The following is a 15,792-nucleotide window of genomic DNA, read 5'->3' on the forward strand; positions in this document are numbered from 1 at the left end:
CACAAGATGTAGTGCTGGCCACAGATTGTGGTGAGACAGGGCCCTGAGCCTCAAGTGGTTTCTTGTTGACTTTTCTAATGCGGAGCCTTATCCCAGGTGCTTACTGATATTATTAAGACCAAGATACTTGAACTCTGATTTGTGAAAGCATTCAGTTGTCTTCATTTTGGCCATGGTGGGATCCCGGTGGCAGATATGTCAGTTATCACAGCCACAAGCTACAAATAATAGTCCAAGGAGACACAGGTCATCTGACTAACTCCCTGCTGGTTTCCCCAGCTTTTCTATATTGGGAGTCTCAGGCTCAAGCCACTAATCATCACTCTGCACATCAGTTTCTGTTGTTCTCCTGTAGACACTCTGTTCTAGATGCCAACTTTGTGCCTCCCCCTTACCCAGCCCAATTCTAGGTTTCCAAAGTCCTTGATGTCGGTATGTGCCCCTGAGTGCATAGCTGTAGGAGACTCCAGACATCAGCCAGTCGTCCCTCATTAGTTGTGCTTTTCTGGTATCACATTACAAATATTGAAGTTTGTCCTAGTTCTTTCACCTGAGCCATTGCTCCTGGTATGCTATAAGCATCTGTTTATCTTTAAGGGGTTACTGACTTTTGTCCCTTTGCAGTTTAGTTGTTAAAATATGGAGCCTGACATCTTCACTGTGCTGCTTTGCTAAAACTACTGGTTGAATTATGTTGGTTTCTCCAGCATTTTTCATTATTTGACTTTCAGTGTTGAATGCTATAAGACTTTAACTATAGGGCCCTCCCTGGGCACAGCAGGTTACAGCACAGCAGTATGAAGCTATGGCAGCCACTACAGCACGAGTTGATCCCCTGTCAGGGGGGTGACCCATATGGTGCGGCAGACGAGCTCCCCTCATCAGTGTATTTCAGTATATCTGCCTGTTCTGCTCCTCACTCTGCCTCTAGAGGGTGAATCTTCTCAACCCCACACCTCTGACCTATACCCCAGTTCTGTAAATATATATATAAATCTTAAAAAAAAAAATTAGGCCCTCCCTGGTGGCGTAGCGGGTTAAAGCACAGCACTGAAGAGCTGTACCCCAGTTCTGTATGTACAAATAAATAAATCTTAAAAAAAAACCATAATGATTACATCATTGATGTTTATCCTTCCTGGAGTTGGGTAAAGTTACATATTTTCTAAGCCTTTTTTTTTTGACAATATTTTTTGGCACAGAGAAGGAATATACTTTTCCCAATGCCTTTGAAGTGTTTAAAGACAACCTCATGTGATGACTGACAAATTGCTTATGTAGAAAGAGAGGATTATATGAAATGAGACTTAAAATACTATTGCTTATATTTATAGACATAAGGGGTGATTCTCTGGCAGTGATTTCTGGGTATAAAAAGATGAAAGTACATCGCAGAATATAATCGAACTTACTCTGTACATACAACTTTTTTAAAGAATAAAATTGGTGCATTTACCTTTTTTAATCTTTTAAAAATTAAAAGAAATGCTTTCTGGCAGAGAAAGATTTGTTAGAATTCAAAATAATTTCTTTTTTTAATATTTTCTTAATTTGTATACATGTTATATCAGATGTGTTCCCATAGAATCCCCACCCCTGGTTCACCTGCGTGCTGCCCCCTCAGCCCCTTGTGCTCTTCCTGCCTGTGTTTTGTATTCTCTCAGAATTCAAGAGAATTTCTATGCATTAGTATTAAATTCTAAGTTGCTTTTACTCTCTTTAAAGCTGCGTGTTGTATCGCAAGATGTGAAATTGAGCCTTCATGAATTGGATGAACTTTTTGTCATGTTTAAGGTACTATTCTTCCTTAAATGAAAAAGTAATGTTATTTTAGCAGAATTTTATCACAACTAGTCTTATATATTTTCATGCTGGTTACCAGAAGGACCAGAGAGAAGGGAAGAAGAGATAGGGGAAATAAAGGAGTTAGGGCATTGGTACAGGTTTGGTGAAGGATGAGTGAAGCACAGGTGGGGGAGTAAACAGTGTAAATCCAGAGTTACATAGGCATGTAAAGGACTGACTAATTTTAAAAATCCTTAATTATTTCAATAGGTACTTTTTTAGTAGTCTTTCATTACTTTTTCTGGTTTAATGACTCCCTTTTTTCTTTGTTCTTAATAGAAAGAGCTGTTTTTTTCTTATTATTGGTGTTCAAGTCGTCCAGTATTGATGCAGCATGACCCTAGTCTGCCGTATTTGGAACAGTATCAGATTGACTGCCAGCAGTTCAGAGTTTTGTATCACTTGTTGAGTCCTTGGGCTCATTCTGCAAACAGAGACTCGCTAGCTTTATGGACATTCAGATTGTTGGATGAAAACTCTGACTACCTTATAAACTTCAAAGAATTCTCCTCTGCAATTGGTAGGATGATATCAAATCATTTTCTATTTTCAAAGCAAAAAGTAAATGCACACCTAGAAATACTTAATACAACTGCCAATTATTGCTAATTTAGTCAGCCTGAATTACATTGTTGCCAGAGTTAGCTATAACTTTTGTTGCTAAATATAGTGGTCTCATTTTACCCCAATTCTTTCAGAAAATCAATCTGTTAGATATGGATGTTTTAATGGTTAATATGAAGGAAGAGATTTTCCTACACTAAGATACCAGAATGCTTCCGGAGGACTTCCCTCCTTGCACAAATCTAACCACATAGTTTAAAAAAAGTGATGGAGGAATAGGCAACAAACATGTTATATCTATAGGTAGTCCACCAGTTTTATCATTCCTTTGTTTTTCCAGAAACATGCTTTCTTATCAGGGATGGCCCCATGAAAAGGAATTCTCTCCTCAAATGAGGCATGAGGTCTTATTCAAAGGAAAAAAAGAACCCTAGGTTGGGGAAAGGGAGATCAACAGGAGAGTATTTTGTCCATCTGATTAAAAAAGGTCTTTTGTTTATATACTTTATATACTTTTTTTTATATACTTTAAGGAGAGAATCTTGCTCACTGATGGCTAATGTTAACTTTAGTAACAGAAGGTTTCTGAATCCTAACTCATGAGTAATATGTACCTTCATCTGGGTTGATAGAACTGATTGAATATTTTTTGGATACATGATTTTTTGCAATTGAATTTTATTGAACAGATATAATGTACAATGGAAGTTTCACTGAGAAGCTTAAACTGCTTTTTAAGCTGCATATTCCTCCAGGTAAGAGTTTAACAATCTTTAATATAGAGATTGATACCCCTGTAACAAGTGTAATTATAGATATGGTTCAAATTTTAACAAATGACATGATTTCAATACAATGTAAGGTCATTGCATCATTGTGGCACACAGATCGTATTACCAGTACTTTTGCCGATAGGTAGGTAGAGTGAAATGTATGGAAGAGATTCTGTGTTACAGATGGGTTCATATATTTCTATCAAGGTAATGATAAATAGTGATGCATAAAAACTACCTGTTTGAATAGGCAATATTGCTATAATGTTGAATTTTTGTTATAGTTATTGTAATTAGAAAGTAGATTTTACCTTTAGATAAAACTGTTAAAGTTGTGAAATCCCACAAATTACTCAGGTAACCAGGGCTATTAGACATTTGAAAAGCTAAGCAAAGTAAAAGTTACCATTTATTGAGCATTTACTCTAGCAAAGTACCGTATCCCTAAATGGTGGTATTATTATTTAGCCTTCCAATTTTACAGTAAGGAAACTAAGGGTCAGATAAATTATTTGCTAAAGATCACTCAGTGATCTGTATGGTAGGGATACAAACAGGTCTTACTCTAAAAGCGCAGGTTTCTTTTTATTCTACCAGACTGCCTCAGTGTTACCACACCATCCCAGTTTAATTAAGTGTTTTCCTCTGATATTAGAAGCTACCTTTCACAGGCCTGATCCATATTTTGGGAAAACAGTCTTAGGCTTTAAACCAAGGAAGCAAGGCAGAAGTAGATAGGATAATTCGCAAAGCAAATAGCACCTCATAATTGGTCTAAAACTACATTTGGCATCTCTTTTAGACTTTTCCCAGAAACTAGTGAGGAACTAGGTCTTTACAATACCAGAAAGTTAAAAATCATTTTTAGCTTTTCACACACTTAAAATAACAAACACAGCTTTGAAAACAAAAGACAAAACACCTAGTAAATTAACCATGAAGGACTTAACATTGTTAGTTTGCCATAACAGTGTTTGATTTTACCATAGAATGAATAGGTTTTTAGTAGAAGGGTTAAAAATAGAAAAATGTGCCCCCCCCATAATACATATGTATACACACTATATATAATATATACACATACACTATATGTAATATAATACAACACACACACATATATATGTTAAAGTACTTGACTTCATGTTTCCTTATTGTTGAATATGTTTTTCAAAGACTGGTCATATTTTCAGAGATTTCCAAATGCCCGATTTTCTTATTTCAACTCTTAATGACTCTTGGAAAACTATGCTATTCAATAACAAGTAGGAGAAATAACAGCACATCAGAACTCAGTGTTATCAAGTACCTCTTTTATTTGCTATAAATGTCTGTCTTATGCAGAAACCCTTTGTTTTAATTATTTTTTATTTGTTATTTAACAGTTTATTTTTACATCATTTTGTACATTTTTTTTTCCATCTCAATTGTAATCCCCGCAGGTTTCCCATCACCAAGTCACCCGTGTGCCATCACCATAGTCCCATGCACTTCCCTCCCCACCCCACCCCGCTTTTTGATCCCATTCCCCACTCCACCCCCACAAAATGTCTCTGGTGTATGGCTGTTCATTATTCTTATTATTTTCTCACCTGGTCCATTATACTCCTGCTATGAGTGAAACCATCCGGTATTTTTCTTTCTCTTTCTGGCTTATCTCACTAATGTTTTAATTCTTTATCCTCCATATTTACTTGAACCATTATAAGATCTATTTCTGCTCCTCATTGTTAGTAAATATGTTTTGGGTTATTATCTCTTTTCAGCTTATACTGAAGTGAAATCTAACGACCCATCAAACAGAGATGAACTTTCCCAGGAAGAATTACTTCATTTCAGTCAACTCCATGGTAAATATCTGTTAAAAGTTTGTGTCTTAATAGTCAGTGAACATCACTAGCAGATGCTAACAGAGGTCCTCCTGGCTTAATTCTTTACTCAACTATCTCTAGTAAAATTTGGGTTAATTATACCTTATGCTTCTTTTGTGCTACATAGCACTTAGTACATGGCTAAGCATGATAAGTTCTACAGAAATAGTTGACTGATTAGCTACACTGCATTTGGGGCTTGGTTTGTGGATTTTCTTATTTACTGGAGAATTAAAAAGAAAATGTACTTTGTTTCTACTTATATTGCAGAAATTTCTAAAATGTATCAGACTATTTTCATGCCTTGTTAAAATACAATGAAAACAATAGAATCTTTGATGATTGAAGGTCATAGCTGTTATTCATACAGTAAATACTTATAAATTATAAGTCAATGTAGGTGTAGAAGACAGGGATGAGTTTGTCTCCAACACATAATTTGGAAGTAATAGGAGTTTATTTTTGTTCCTTTTTCATTAATTTACAATGTCTTATAGAGGAGTAAGTCCAGACTAATGTATGTTTATGATTACTGTATGTTAGTATTTCAACATTAAAGTTGAAGAGCTCTTGTAACTCATTGAGTCAAGGCACTACGGCCCAGAAGAAAAGAACTGACTTGTGTAGGATTGCACATGGAGTTTTGCCATGATGAGCAGGATAAGTAGCAGAGTCTCCTAACTGCCACATTTTTTCCCCCCGATAATAAAAATAATACAGTCTAATTTAAGGAAAGTTATAAAGAAGAAACTACTACCCAAAACCAAATACTTAATATTTGGTATACTTCCTCTTCATATTTCTTATATGGATTTTCTTCAATGTCCTTTTCATTATAAAAGTTCATGAATACTTTGTCTTCTAATGACAGGGTATCAGATTTGCTGAGTTGAAGAAATTAATATGTGCTTAGAAGTTTTTATATAAATGAAATGTTTTACTTCAGAAAGTTGTTTATTAAATATTTTGCAAAATACAGTTGCCCTTTTTTCCGCTAGTTTCCAAGCCTGCAAAAGAGAACGAAGCAGAATTAATGAAAAGCAGCCCAGAAAAAGGTACTGTGGTCTAGAAATATCATTTAGTTTATTAAATTATTGTTTTTGAAAATAGGGTTAACTCATAAAGGGGAAAAGCAGGTTCACTTTAATGGCTGTTGGTTTGTCATGAGACCTTTCTCAGTTCCTTGTTAGCTTAACAATTTATTCTTTATTCTCCTAACACTAAGTCTGAAGAGTTACAGGAAATATAACAGTAAGTGACCCATATTAATTTCATTTATTATTTTAAAATTTCTTTTTAATTACTAAAAGTGACCCTTGTAAAAGAAATTCACACAGTTCATATGTTCTGATCCTACCCTGAAGTAGATGTGAAAACATTGTGGCCTATATTAATTCCAGACCTGTTTCTATAAAAACAGATTTCTTTTTTTAAAAGAAACATTACAAAAAAAAGAGAGAAGAAGAAAAGAAACATTGCATATATACTGTCCCACAATTGGAGTTTTTATTTTGCAGTATATCACAGAATCTTTTCATGTCAGTACATTTGGATTTTATACTCTTTAATGAGTACAGACCATTTGGTCTTACCATAATCTTTTCAATAACTGATAATACTTATGGGCATTTAAGTTGTTTCCAGTTATTTATATTACAAATTGTGTTGCAACAAACATTTTATACTTACATTTTAGTATACTTTTATGCAAATTTTAGAATGGGATAAATTCATAGTGGTATGAGAATGCCAGATCACAAAGAATATGCCATTTAGTATTTTGATAGACTGTCAGATTGTTCTCCAAAAGTCTATCACTCTCTTTTTATGATTTTCAGTAACATTTAGTTAAAAATTAATTGCTGTGGTCCTCCCTGGTGGCGCAATGGGTTAGGACGCAGAACTGCAAGCTAGCCTCAGCCACTTAAGTGCAAGTTCGATTTCCCCAGCCCTGGAGTTGGCCCACATGGCACAGCAGACCTCTCCTATCTTGCCCACTGCTCCCTTAAGCAGTGTATTTCGTTGACCTACCTGTTATGTTCTCCGCTCTGTCTCTGGTGAATCCTCTCACCACCCTGCACCTTTGGCCTGTACCCCAGTTCTGTGTGCATAAGTAAATAAATCTTCAAAAAAGTTAATTACTGAAGAGTATTAAAATACAGCAACTTCTCCAGGTTCAATATATATCCACCTACTTTCTAAGGAATCTTAAATAATTACTAATAAAGTCACACTAATGCTATCTTTTTAAAACTCTTCAGAGGAATAAATGAATAAGTAGTGTTTTGAATCTTTGGGAAAGAGCCACTGTAGACCTCTTTGTAGCTGCGTATTACACATATGTAGAAGCTGTTACAAGCTTAGTAGAACATAGGTGTGAAATTTTATCAAGCCATTGTGTACTGTTTACATGCATTTCCCTCTCTTCTCATATCTTCTCTAGCCCCATTCTTTCCACTGTAAAAGTTTTGTTACAGGGTATCCCAATGTGAATTGGGTTGCCTGTCTGTGGGTCTTCACCCATGCGCTTACGATTCAGTCGTATTATGGACACACTCAAAAGGTTAAATAATGGATTTATTTATAAGGAGAAAGGTAAAGGAATAACCCAGGGAAAGAGGGAAAGAAACACAGGTTAACTAGGATGTCCTACCAGCTCTGCTAACTTGGACTCCACCGGCACGCTGAAAACTGATTGAGAGCCAAAACGATCAGCTGCAAACCACCGGGTCCCCTTATTCCACTCCCAGGGCTGATCTGTTACAGCCTGCTCTAAGTGGGTTCTGTCATCCGCCGCAACAAGACAAAACATATAAAACTTTAATGAAAAGGGACTTTAATACAGTATATATACAATATGGAACACTAAGAATATAACTTCTAAATCAAACACCTGAAGTTACCCATCCCCTTGTGGCAAAAGTCAACCCAAAAGGGACTGGCCCAAAGCAAGACCTGAAAGCCTGCCGCTAGACTAAAGCACCTTCTGGCCGGGGCCCATGGAAAAGGGTCAGAAATGGCCAGACAAATTTGGGAGGAAAAGAGAAACATCAAAATCAATATAAACACTGCCATAGTCACCTCCCTGCAGGTCTCTCACCCACATCTGCCTTAACCAGTCCAGGGTCAGGAAACAAGCACGGTTTCTTCATCACATGCTTGCTGCTCCATGTGGCTTCCTCAGGTCTCCTTCTGGCTCTCCATCCACCTTCCTTCTCTTCTCTCTTCTTCTTTTTCTCTGCTCAGCTCCACCCTCCTTCTGGGTGGGGCAGGGAACCTGGAACTTCCCTTTCCCTAGGCACCACCCTGTTACAGTTTTAGTTTAATGAGAATGGAAAATATATTCTGAGAGCCAATGGGTAAAATAAAAGGTAAAATCAGGTCATTTCTAAATTATAAAAAAAAAAAAAAAGTAGAATCTTATATCTCAATAAAATATCTTGCAGTCATAATTATTCTTTTTGAGATTCGGAAAACATTGTGTGCTGATCATTGTGAAATTATTCTGTACCCATTCAGGTAAAGGAAAAGTTGATATTCAAGCATATCTAAGTCAATGGCAAGATGAGCTTTTCAAGAAAGAAGAAAACATTAAGGATTTACCAAGAATGAATCAGGTATAGTACTTTCAGTTCTAGGTTCTTGTTTTTGTATGAATGTGGTTATATGCAACTTTAGCTAACATGCTATTACAAAAATAGTTAAATGATACATGTATCATCTCTGTTGCGTAAGGTTGAGATAAACACAAAATAATTCCTACTTTCAACATTTAATACACCTAGCAGTTCATTTGTAGTCCCCTACCGTGGCATTTGTATCTGTAAAAAAGATGCATACATATGTTTTCCATCTGCAGCTTTATTCATGAAACATTTTTAGTGCATACTATATGACATGCCCAATGCTAGATACTAAGAAAAAGAAATCACTTAAAACATGTCACACCTTGGTTTCTAATCATCTAATCCTGCTCAAACAATACAAATGGTTACTATTAACATAGTTCTAATTCTGTCTCATTTTATACATTATTCACTCAGTATATGCTGTTAAATTTTTAAGTAAAATCTGTTAATTCAGATACTGAAGATCCCCAAAACTTTTCCAAAATGAGCAATCGAATAACTCAGTACTTCTCAATGGACTCAGCAATTCCATAGTTTAATAGTTAGTTTTTAAAAGAAGTCAGTGAGATACAGCTATTGTAAAATTACTAATAGTATTATAAAAATAAGGAAGAAAGAGAAAAGTTTGTTACAGGATATTTTTTTTAAAGATTTATTTATTTGTGCATACAGAACTGGGGTATAGGCCAGAGGCTCAGGGGCGGCGAGAGGCTTCACCAGAGACAGAGTGGGGAACAGAACAGGCAGATCGACGAAGTACATTGCTGAGGGGAGCAGCGGGCCGGTCAGGAGAGGTCTGCCATGCCATGTGGTCACCTCCTGGGCAGGTGGGAATTGAACTCATGAGGAAGCGGCTTCAGATTCTCAGTGCTGCACCACCAGGGAGGCCCTGTTACAGGATATTTTTATGAAATTGATCTTCTGTATTTGCTTTTTATTTACAGATAAAACATCTGATAAGATGATTGATCTATAGGATTCTTGTGTTGGAATCATTATTTTTTTAATTGTCAAATCTTCTAGAAATGTTCATACATTATTGAGGGACATTTAACTGACACACCAGCTTATTTCTCTACTTGGTCCCCACTCAGCCTTTGAAGAGGGACATGTCCAAATGGCCCCATTAGAGCTACCTTGTACTACTAGACAGGTCCCCAAACACTCTTCCCTAAATTTAAATCATTTTAGTTGAGTGGGCCTCCCAAGCCCTTTGGGGAGATCAAGGGGATTCATTAATACTTTCGTTAGATCAGTTATGAATGACTGAATGAATGCTCTACCTCTAGGAAAATTTGAGACTTTGCTTTAATTAAGAGTACCAACAAATATTGAAAGAATCCTGGTAGGTTAACCGTTCATGAATTATTGTGTAGTAACATCCATATACTGCTATTAGTCAATAAATTAGAAGATTTAAATAGAATTTTTCTTCCATAGTTCATAATCCATTTTTCTAAAAACAAGATTTACTTGGGGATTAATCATCATTTGTTATAATTTTGTGTGGTGAAGATTTATATGGTGCAATTTCTGTGTAGGAGACAATTTACTTCTAAGTTCTTATATCTGCCAAAACTATATCACATTTGTTATTTCCAATTTGTGTCTTCTAGTCACAATTTATTCAGTTTTCAAAGACCCTGTATAACTTATTTCATGGAGACCCTGAAGAAGAGTCATTATATCAAGCCATTGCTGTTGTAACAAGCCTTTTGCTCAGGATGGAAGAAGTTGGAAGGAAGCTGCATAGCCCTAAATCACCAGACAGAGAAGTGTCTGCTATAGGCTCCGCCTCTGGAGGACCCAGTGAGGGGGAACGGGAGAGCCACTCACAGAAACATCCTTCCTTTCTCAAGGAAGAACCTCAGTGGTCATTTGCATTTGAACAGATTCTTGCCTCTTTGTTGAATGAACCTGCATTGGTGAGGTTTTTTGAGAAACCCATTGATGTGAAGGCCAAACTAGAAAATGCCAAAACCTCTCAATTAAGCTTTAGCACCAAGATGTAAATCTCTTGAAAGAAATTGGGGATCTTAGACAATTTACCAAGATTCCTATAGCTGTTAGCTAAATTCTTGGGAGTAGGAATTACCTTGTTACTAATATGTTTGAAGGTTTGGAAGCACAATGATTCATTCCTTTGTGGTAAACTACAATTTTTATATTCTCCAATACGAAGGTACTTTTTATATTTCATAAGATATACAGTATCGTGCTAAAACTTACCACCAGAGGTCACCCTCACATTTAGAAATAATACTAGTTTGTGCTGCTATTTACATATGAATTACTGATGATTTTGAAAATGTGGTATTGTTTATTAGTGACACTAGTATGTCATATTGATAAACCCTGTTTTCAGATTTGCATCAGTTCTATTAGAATACTTTAGAAGACCAGGCTTTTAGGTCTGTAGCCTTAATTATCTACAAGATTACCTACCATACGGAGGCCTCCTTTTTCAAGTTATTTAACAGAATACTACCCTTTTAAAGTGAATCTCACTCAGTCTTCTAATAATAAATAGTTTCTAAGTAACTTACACATTCTCCCTGAGTGGTTCAGAAGCTAAAACACACTCCTAAAATAATTCAAAACTCTGTGCTGACATATAAGGAAAAATAGTATTGGATTTAGATTTAATCTGGATAAAGCTAGCCTTTTCAGAGGGGTTAAAAAAAGCAGTTCAGTTAACTGTGTATAGGTCTCTCACTACATTGATAAATTACTTGAAATTCTGAGCACTGCCTTTTGTGGCATTTGTCTCAGAGTAGCTTATGACTGCTTTAATTCTAGTTTTAGATTTTGGATTTTTCATCAGTCATGCTTAATTTACATTAGACTGAATTACTGTGTTAGTCTCACAAGTCCATAGTGAGACTTGTGTGTAGTAATTATTAAGGTATAGAATTGCTGGTGTCTATCTAAAAAGCTTTGACTATCTGATTTAGAGGTAACTTCTGTATACTTCATGCTGCTTATATTTCAACCATTGCATTGAAAGTGCATTTAGAGATAATGGGCTTTGTTAGCACTTTAAAGACTAAAACACAAGCAAACCACAACCCATCCAATCTCTGTGCTTTTTCTGACAAAAGCAGTTTATTAGTCAGTTGACTTAGGAAGTTGTGAGGAGAGCTCACATGTATACGCTTCTTTCTTTACAAATGACTGCTATTAAGCCCTTTAGCTTGTAACATGTGAAGTAATAAAAGGGCAGACATCCCTTAGAGTGACCCAAGAAGTCACCAGGAGACTTCTGTACCATAGAATATGTTATTTTCAGAGAGTCAAGAAGTTTGAAGTTGACCCTTTGAAAGTATTACAACTTAGGTTGATCAAACACTTAATGGTAATGTCTTTAAATGGTTTGGTCAACCTTGGCTTTTTTGGGAGATATCCATTTAAAGAAGAGTTGGTAAATAAGCATCAATGTCTTTCTTAGAAATGTTTTGCTGAAACATGTCTACATTTTAGAGTTCAGTTAATAATTTATATGTAAACTATCACATCTGCTATTGTGCAATGATTGTCAGGTTATACTATGATAGCTCTAGAAAGATACTAGGTACTCTATACTGATATACAGAGGTACTCTTGCACATACTTTGTTAAATATTTTGTCAATTGTATGTACAGAAAAGATTCTTAAGAACATATATGTTCTTAATATTTCATATGATTTTCAGGTCAGAATATTGAAGAGCACTTAGTATTGTATTTTAGTCTAGATTAATAAAAATGGAATATTTAAATTTATAAGTGCAAGTTAAAAAGATATTTTCGGAGTCTGCAGGAGAAATAAACTGAACACATAGTTTTATAGTTGCTCTCTTATTAAGCAAGCAGTTTGTTAATACTAAAAATCTTATTTAGTTGTGTCAAACCGAACCACTGTATTTTACCTTATACATTAAAATGTTATAAGGTGACTTTGTCTTTATAAAAATAGTATTATAAATATATTGTATTAGACATGAAAATGGTTACACAAAGCTACTACTATTTGTTATAACAAATTTTTATTTACACTTAATGCAGTTATCACTTGAGGACTTCCCTTATATTAGTTAAGGTACAGTTACAGAAAACAGAATTTACTATAATTAGTTTAGGCAGGAAAAGATTTATTAACCAGACATTAAGTAGCTTAAAGAATTACCAACAGGACTGACTTTAAGTTGAGCATTCAAGAACAACTTGCAAAGCTATACCACAGAACCAGGCCACCAAGGGAGTTGCTAATTCTTCTATAGTTAGGAAGCTGCTACTTCCTGCTACCATGATGAAAAGTCAATATTACAGCTGCTACCCCAGAACCATGCTCCACCGTCTATGATTTACACCAGCAAAATAACTGCCAAGCATCCTGCCTCTCAGCACCAACAAGCAGTTAGCACAATTAACTTCCTTATACTTGTGGGTCTGGTGACCCCAGCTTCTTTTCTAGGAGTTGGTTTTCTAGGAGATGCTTCTGCTTGGAATGTCTCAGTCGCTAGCAGGGCAGGAGGGAAAGTGACACTCTGGTGGTGGTGGCAAACCCTCATGTCAACCTTGGCTCTGAGATAAGATGCCTGGACTGCTCCTTTTAGTAGGAAATTCGACGGTTCAAAAAAATCTTTCTGTGCTTTTATTAGCCAGAATCTGTTTCTTTGGCAGTTTTAAAAACTTGATACATGTGACATTGGGACCCTGTAGCAAGCTAAGAAAAGCAAATTTTTCCCATAGCACCATTCCTAGGCTTAAATCATTGGCAGAAAAGCGTTCCATTCACATACTGTAGCACCTATTTCTTCCATCAGATCTGCATCTTTCCCCCCATCCTTAAAACATCAAGCATTAGATGTCCTGGCTTCCAAATTCTGCCTGCAGGTAATGGCTTTTATTTTTTCCGTTTATTTTTTAAAATTTTCCCCACTACCTAGCCACCCTGTGGGTATGTAATGTCATCTCACTGTGGTTTTGATTATTTACATCCTATATGTCGTATGATGTTGAACATCTTTCTATATTCCTCAGTTGGTCTCATCCAGTTGAGACACAGTGGTCACTGAAAGTAGGGTATTCGTCTGACTCTATGGCCTGAAGAGATGACTGAACTTGTTTCAATAAGATCCTCCTTTTTTCAATAAGATCCTTGAAGCTTCTAATGGTCTTCTGTAATATTTGAGTAGCCATCATTCTTTCCACACTGCCACACCAACACAGCATCTTATGTAGCTGGGTAATGACTTCCCTAGAGCCTGTCAGAGTTAGACTGGGCGACCCTAGGGCCTACCGGTATGGTTTGTAGTGGCCACTACCACCCTGCCTTCAGGTCATGAGAAGGGGTAGAGAGGTTCTGCCGCTTTTGGGTCTGGCCAGTGGCAGACATGGAGAGAGTTCTAGGTTTCTGTAGGGTTGCAGTGTTTCCCAACTCCCCTGCCTACCAAGTTTACCCATCCAGTTTTTGCTGCCCATTCTTGTCTTTATACTATCTTTTTGAAATCCATATAATTCACACAGAAAACCTCAACTTAGTCTAGCCACATTTCAAGTCCCTAATCATAATGTGAATAGTCACTATATTGGACACGTTGGCTATAGCATTACCAATTTTTACCTTGTTCTGTTATTTATAGAAGTGATAAAATTGTCTTACGACTATGGATGTGTCTACTTTTATTTCTACTAAGTTTTGCTTAAAGTTTTTTGGCTTTCGGGTATTGTCTACTTCACAATAAAAAATCTCTTTCTGATGGATTGACTCTAGTCGTTTTTAAATGATCCTTATCTATTTTCTCTGATATTAATATGGTTATACCAACTCTTTGTTCATGAATATATAGTATTTTCAGTCCTTTATTTTCAGTCTTTTTGTGTCATTTTTTAAAAGATTTATTTCTGCATACAGCACTGGGGTACAGGCCAGAGGTGCAGGGGCAGTGAGAGGCTTCACCAGAGACAGAGTGGGGAGCAGAACAGGCAGATGGATGAGGTACACTGCTGAGGGTAGCAGCGGGCAGGCCAGGAGAGGTCTGCCCCTCCATGCGGATCACCCCAAGCAGGCGGGGATGGAACTCATGCGGAAGTGGCTTTAGCTTCTCAGTGCTGTTCTTTAACCTGCTGCGCCACCGTGGAGGGCTCCGTGTCCTTATTTTAAGGATATATATTCATGTTAGCATTATATAGTTGTTGACAATCTTTTTGTCATTCATAATCTTTACTTTGTATTTGAAGTACTTAGTCCCTTTACATTTAATGTAGTTGGTGTTCTTTTTTTTTTTTTTTAAGATTTATTTATTCATACAGAACTGGGGTACAGGCCAGAGATGCGGAGGGTGAGAGAGTTCACCAGAGACAGAGTGGGGAGCAGAACAGGCAGATCGACGAAGTACACTGCTGAGGGGAGCAGCGGGCGGGTCAGGAGAGGTCTGCCACACCATGTGGTCACCTCTGGGGCAGGCGGGAATCGAACTCATGTGGAAGCGGCTTTAGATTCTCAGTGCTGTGCTTTAACCTGCTGCGCCACCAGGGAGGGCCTGTAGTTGGTATTCTTAAATCTATCATTTTACTATTTTCTATGCACAGATTTTATGTTCTTTTTAAAAAGAGTTTTGTATTTTTCTATTCTGTTGCTTTATTAGCTAGTATAGTTATCCTAGGATTACCACATATATCTATGACAATAAAATATAATACAAATTTGTTCTCGTCACTTTCTGGAAATAGAAGAGTCAAGCCCTTAAATTTCATTTATTTTCCACTCGTATGAAATTTGATGATCTGTACATGGTTAATCTCTCATGATGGTATTATTCTTGGTTATTTATAAAGCCAACATTTACTTAGATTTTGTTGTTCCACATTCATAATTGTATCTTACATCCAAGCTGCCTACTTGGATCATTTGAATTTAATATTTCTGTGAATGTGAGCCTGTTGGTGTCAGTTTTCATATGTCTAAAAATATATCAGTTCACCATTTTCTAATTTCTTTGAGTTAATTATAGATTCACATGCAGTTGTAAGATATAGAAAGATCTCACATACATTTCAGCCATTGCTCTCCAATGGCAGCATCTTGCAAATCTATAGTACAATTACGACCAGTATTTGACATGAGCACAA

General features: G+C 36.4%; 1 protein-coding gene across 1 annotated transcript in view; it reads left to right on the forward strand.

Annotated features, from left to right (window-relative positions):
• TBC1D8B (TBC1 domain family, member 8B (with GRAM domain)) overlaps positions 1 to 14,414 on the forward strand; it is a 56,466-nt gene extending 42,052 nt beyond the window's left edge. Inside the window, exons 15-21 of the mRNA XM_004685676.2 lie at positions 1,726 to 1,794; positions 2,125 to 2,365; positions 3,099 to 3,164; positions 4,946 to 5,029; positions 6,049 to 6,105; positions 8,570 to 8,667; positions 10,296 to 14,414. Coding sequence (XP_004685733.1) covers positions 1,726 to 1,794; positions 2,125 to 2,365; positions 3,099 to 3,164; positions 4,946 to 5,029; positions 6,049 to 6,105; positions 8,570 to 8,667; positions 10,296 to 10,691 — 1,011 coding nt within the window. The 3' untranslated portion in view covers positions 10,692 to 14,414. The remainder of the gene's footprint in view (positions 1 to 1,725; positions 1,795 to 2,124; positions 2,366 to 3,098; positions 3,165 to 4,945; positions 5,030 to 6,048; positions 6,106 to 8,569; positions 8,668 to 10,295) is intronic.
• Positions 14,415 to 15,792: the final 1,378 nt, after the last annotated feature.

The sequence above is a fragment of the Condylura cristata genome, unplaced genomic scaffold (genome assembly GCF_000260355.1).
Source record: "Condylura cristata isolate star-nosed mole 26May11 unplaced genomic scaffold, ConCri1.0 scaffold00019, whole genome shotgun sequence".
Taxonomy (NCBI): Eukaryota; Metazoa; Chordata; class Mammalia; order Eulipotyphla; family Talpidae; genus Condylura; species Condylura cristata.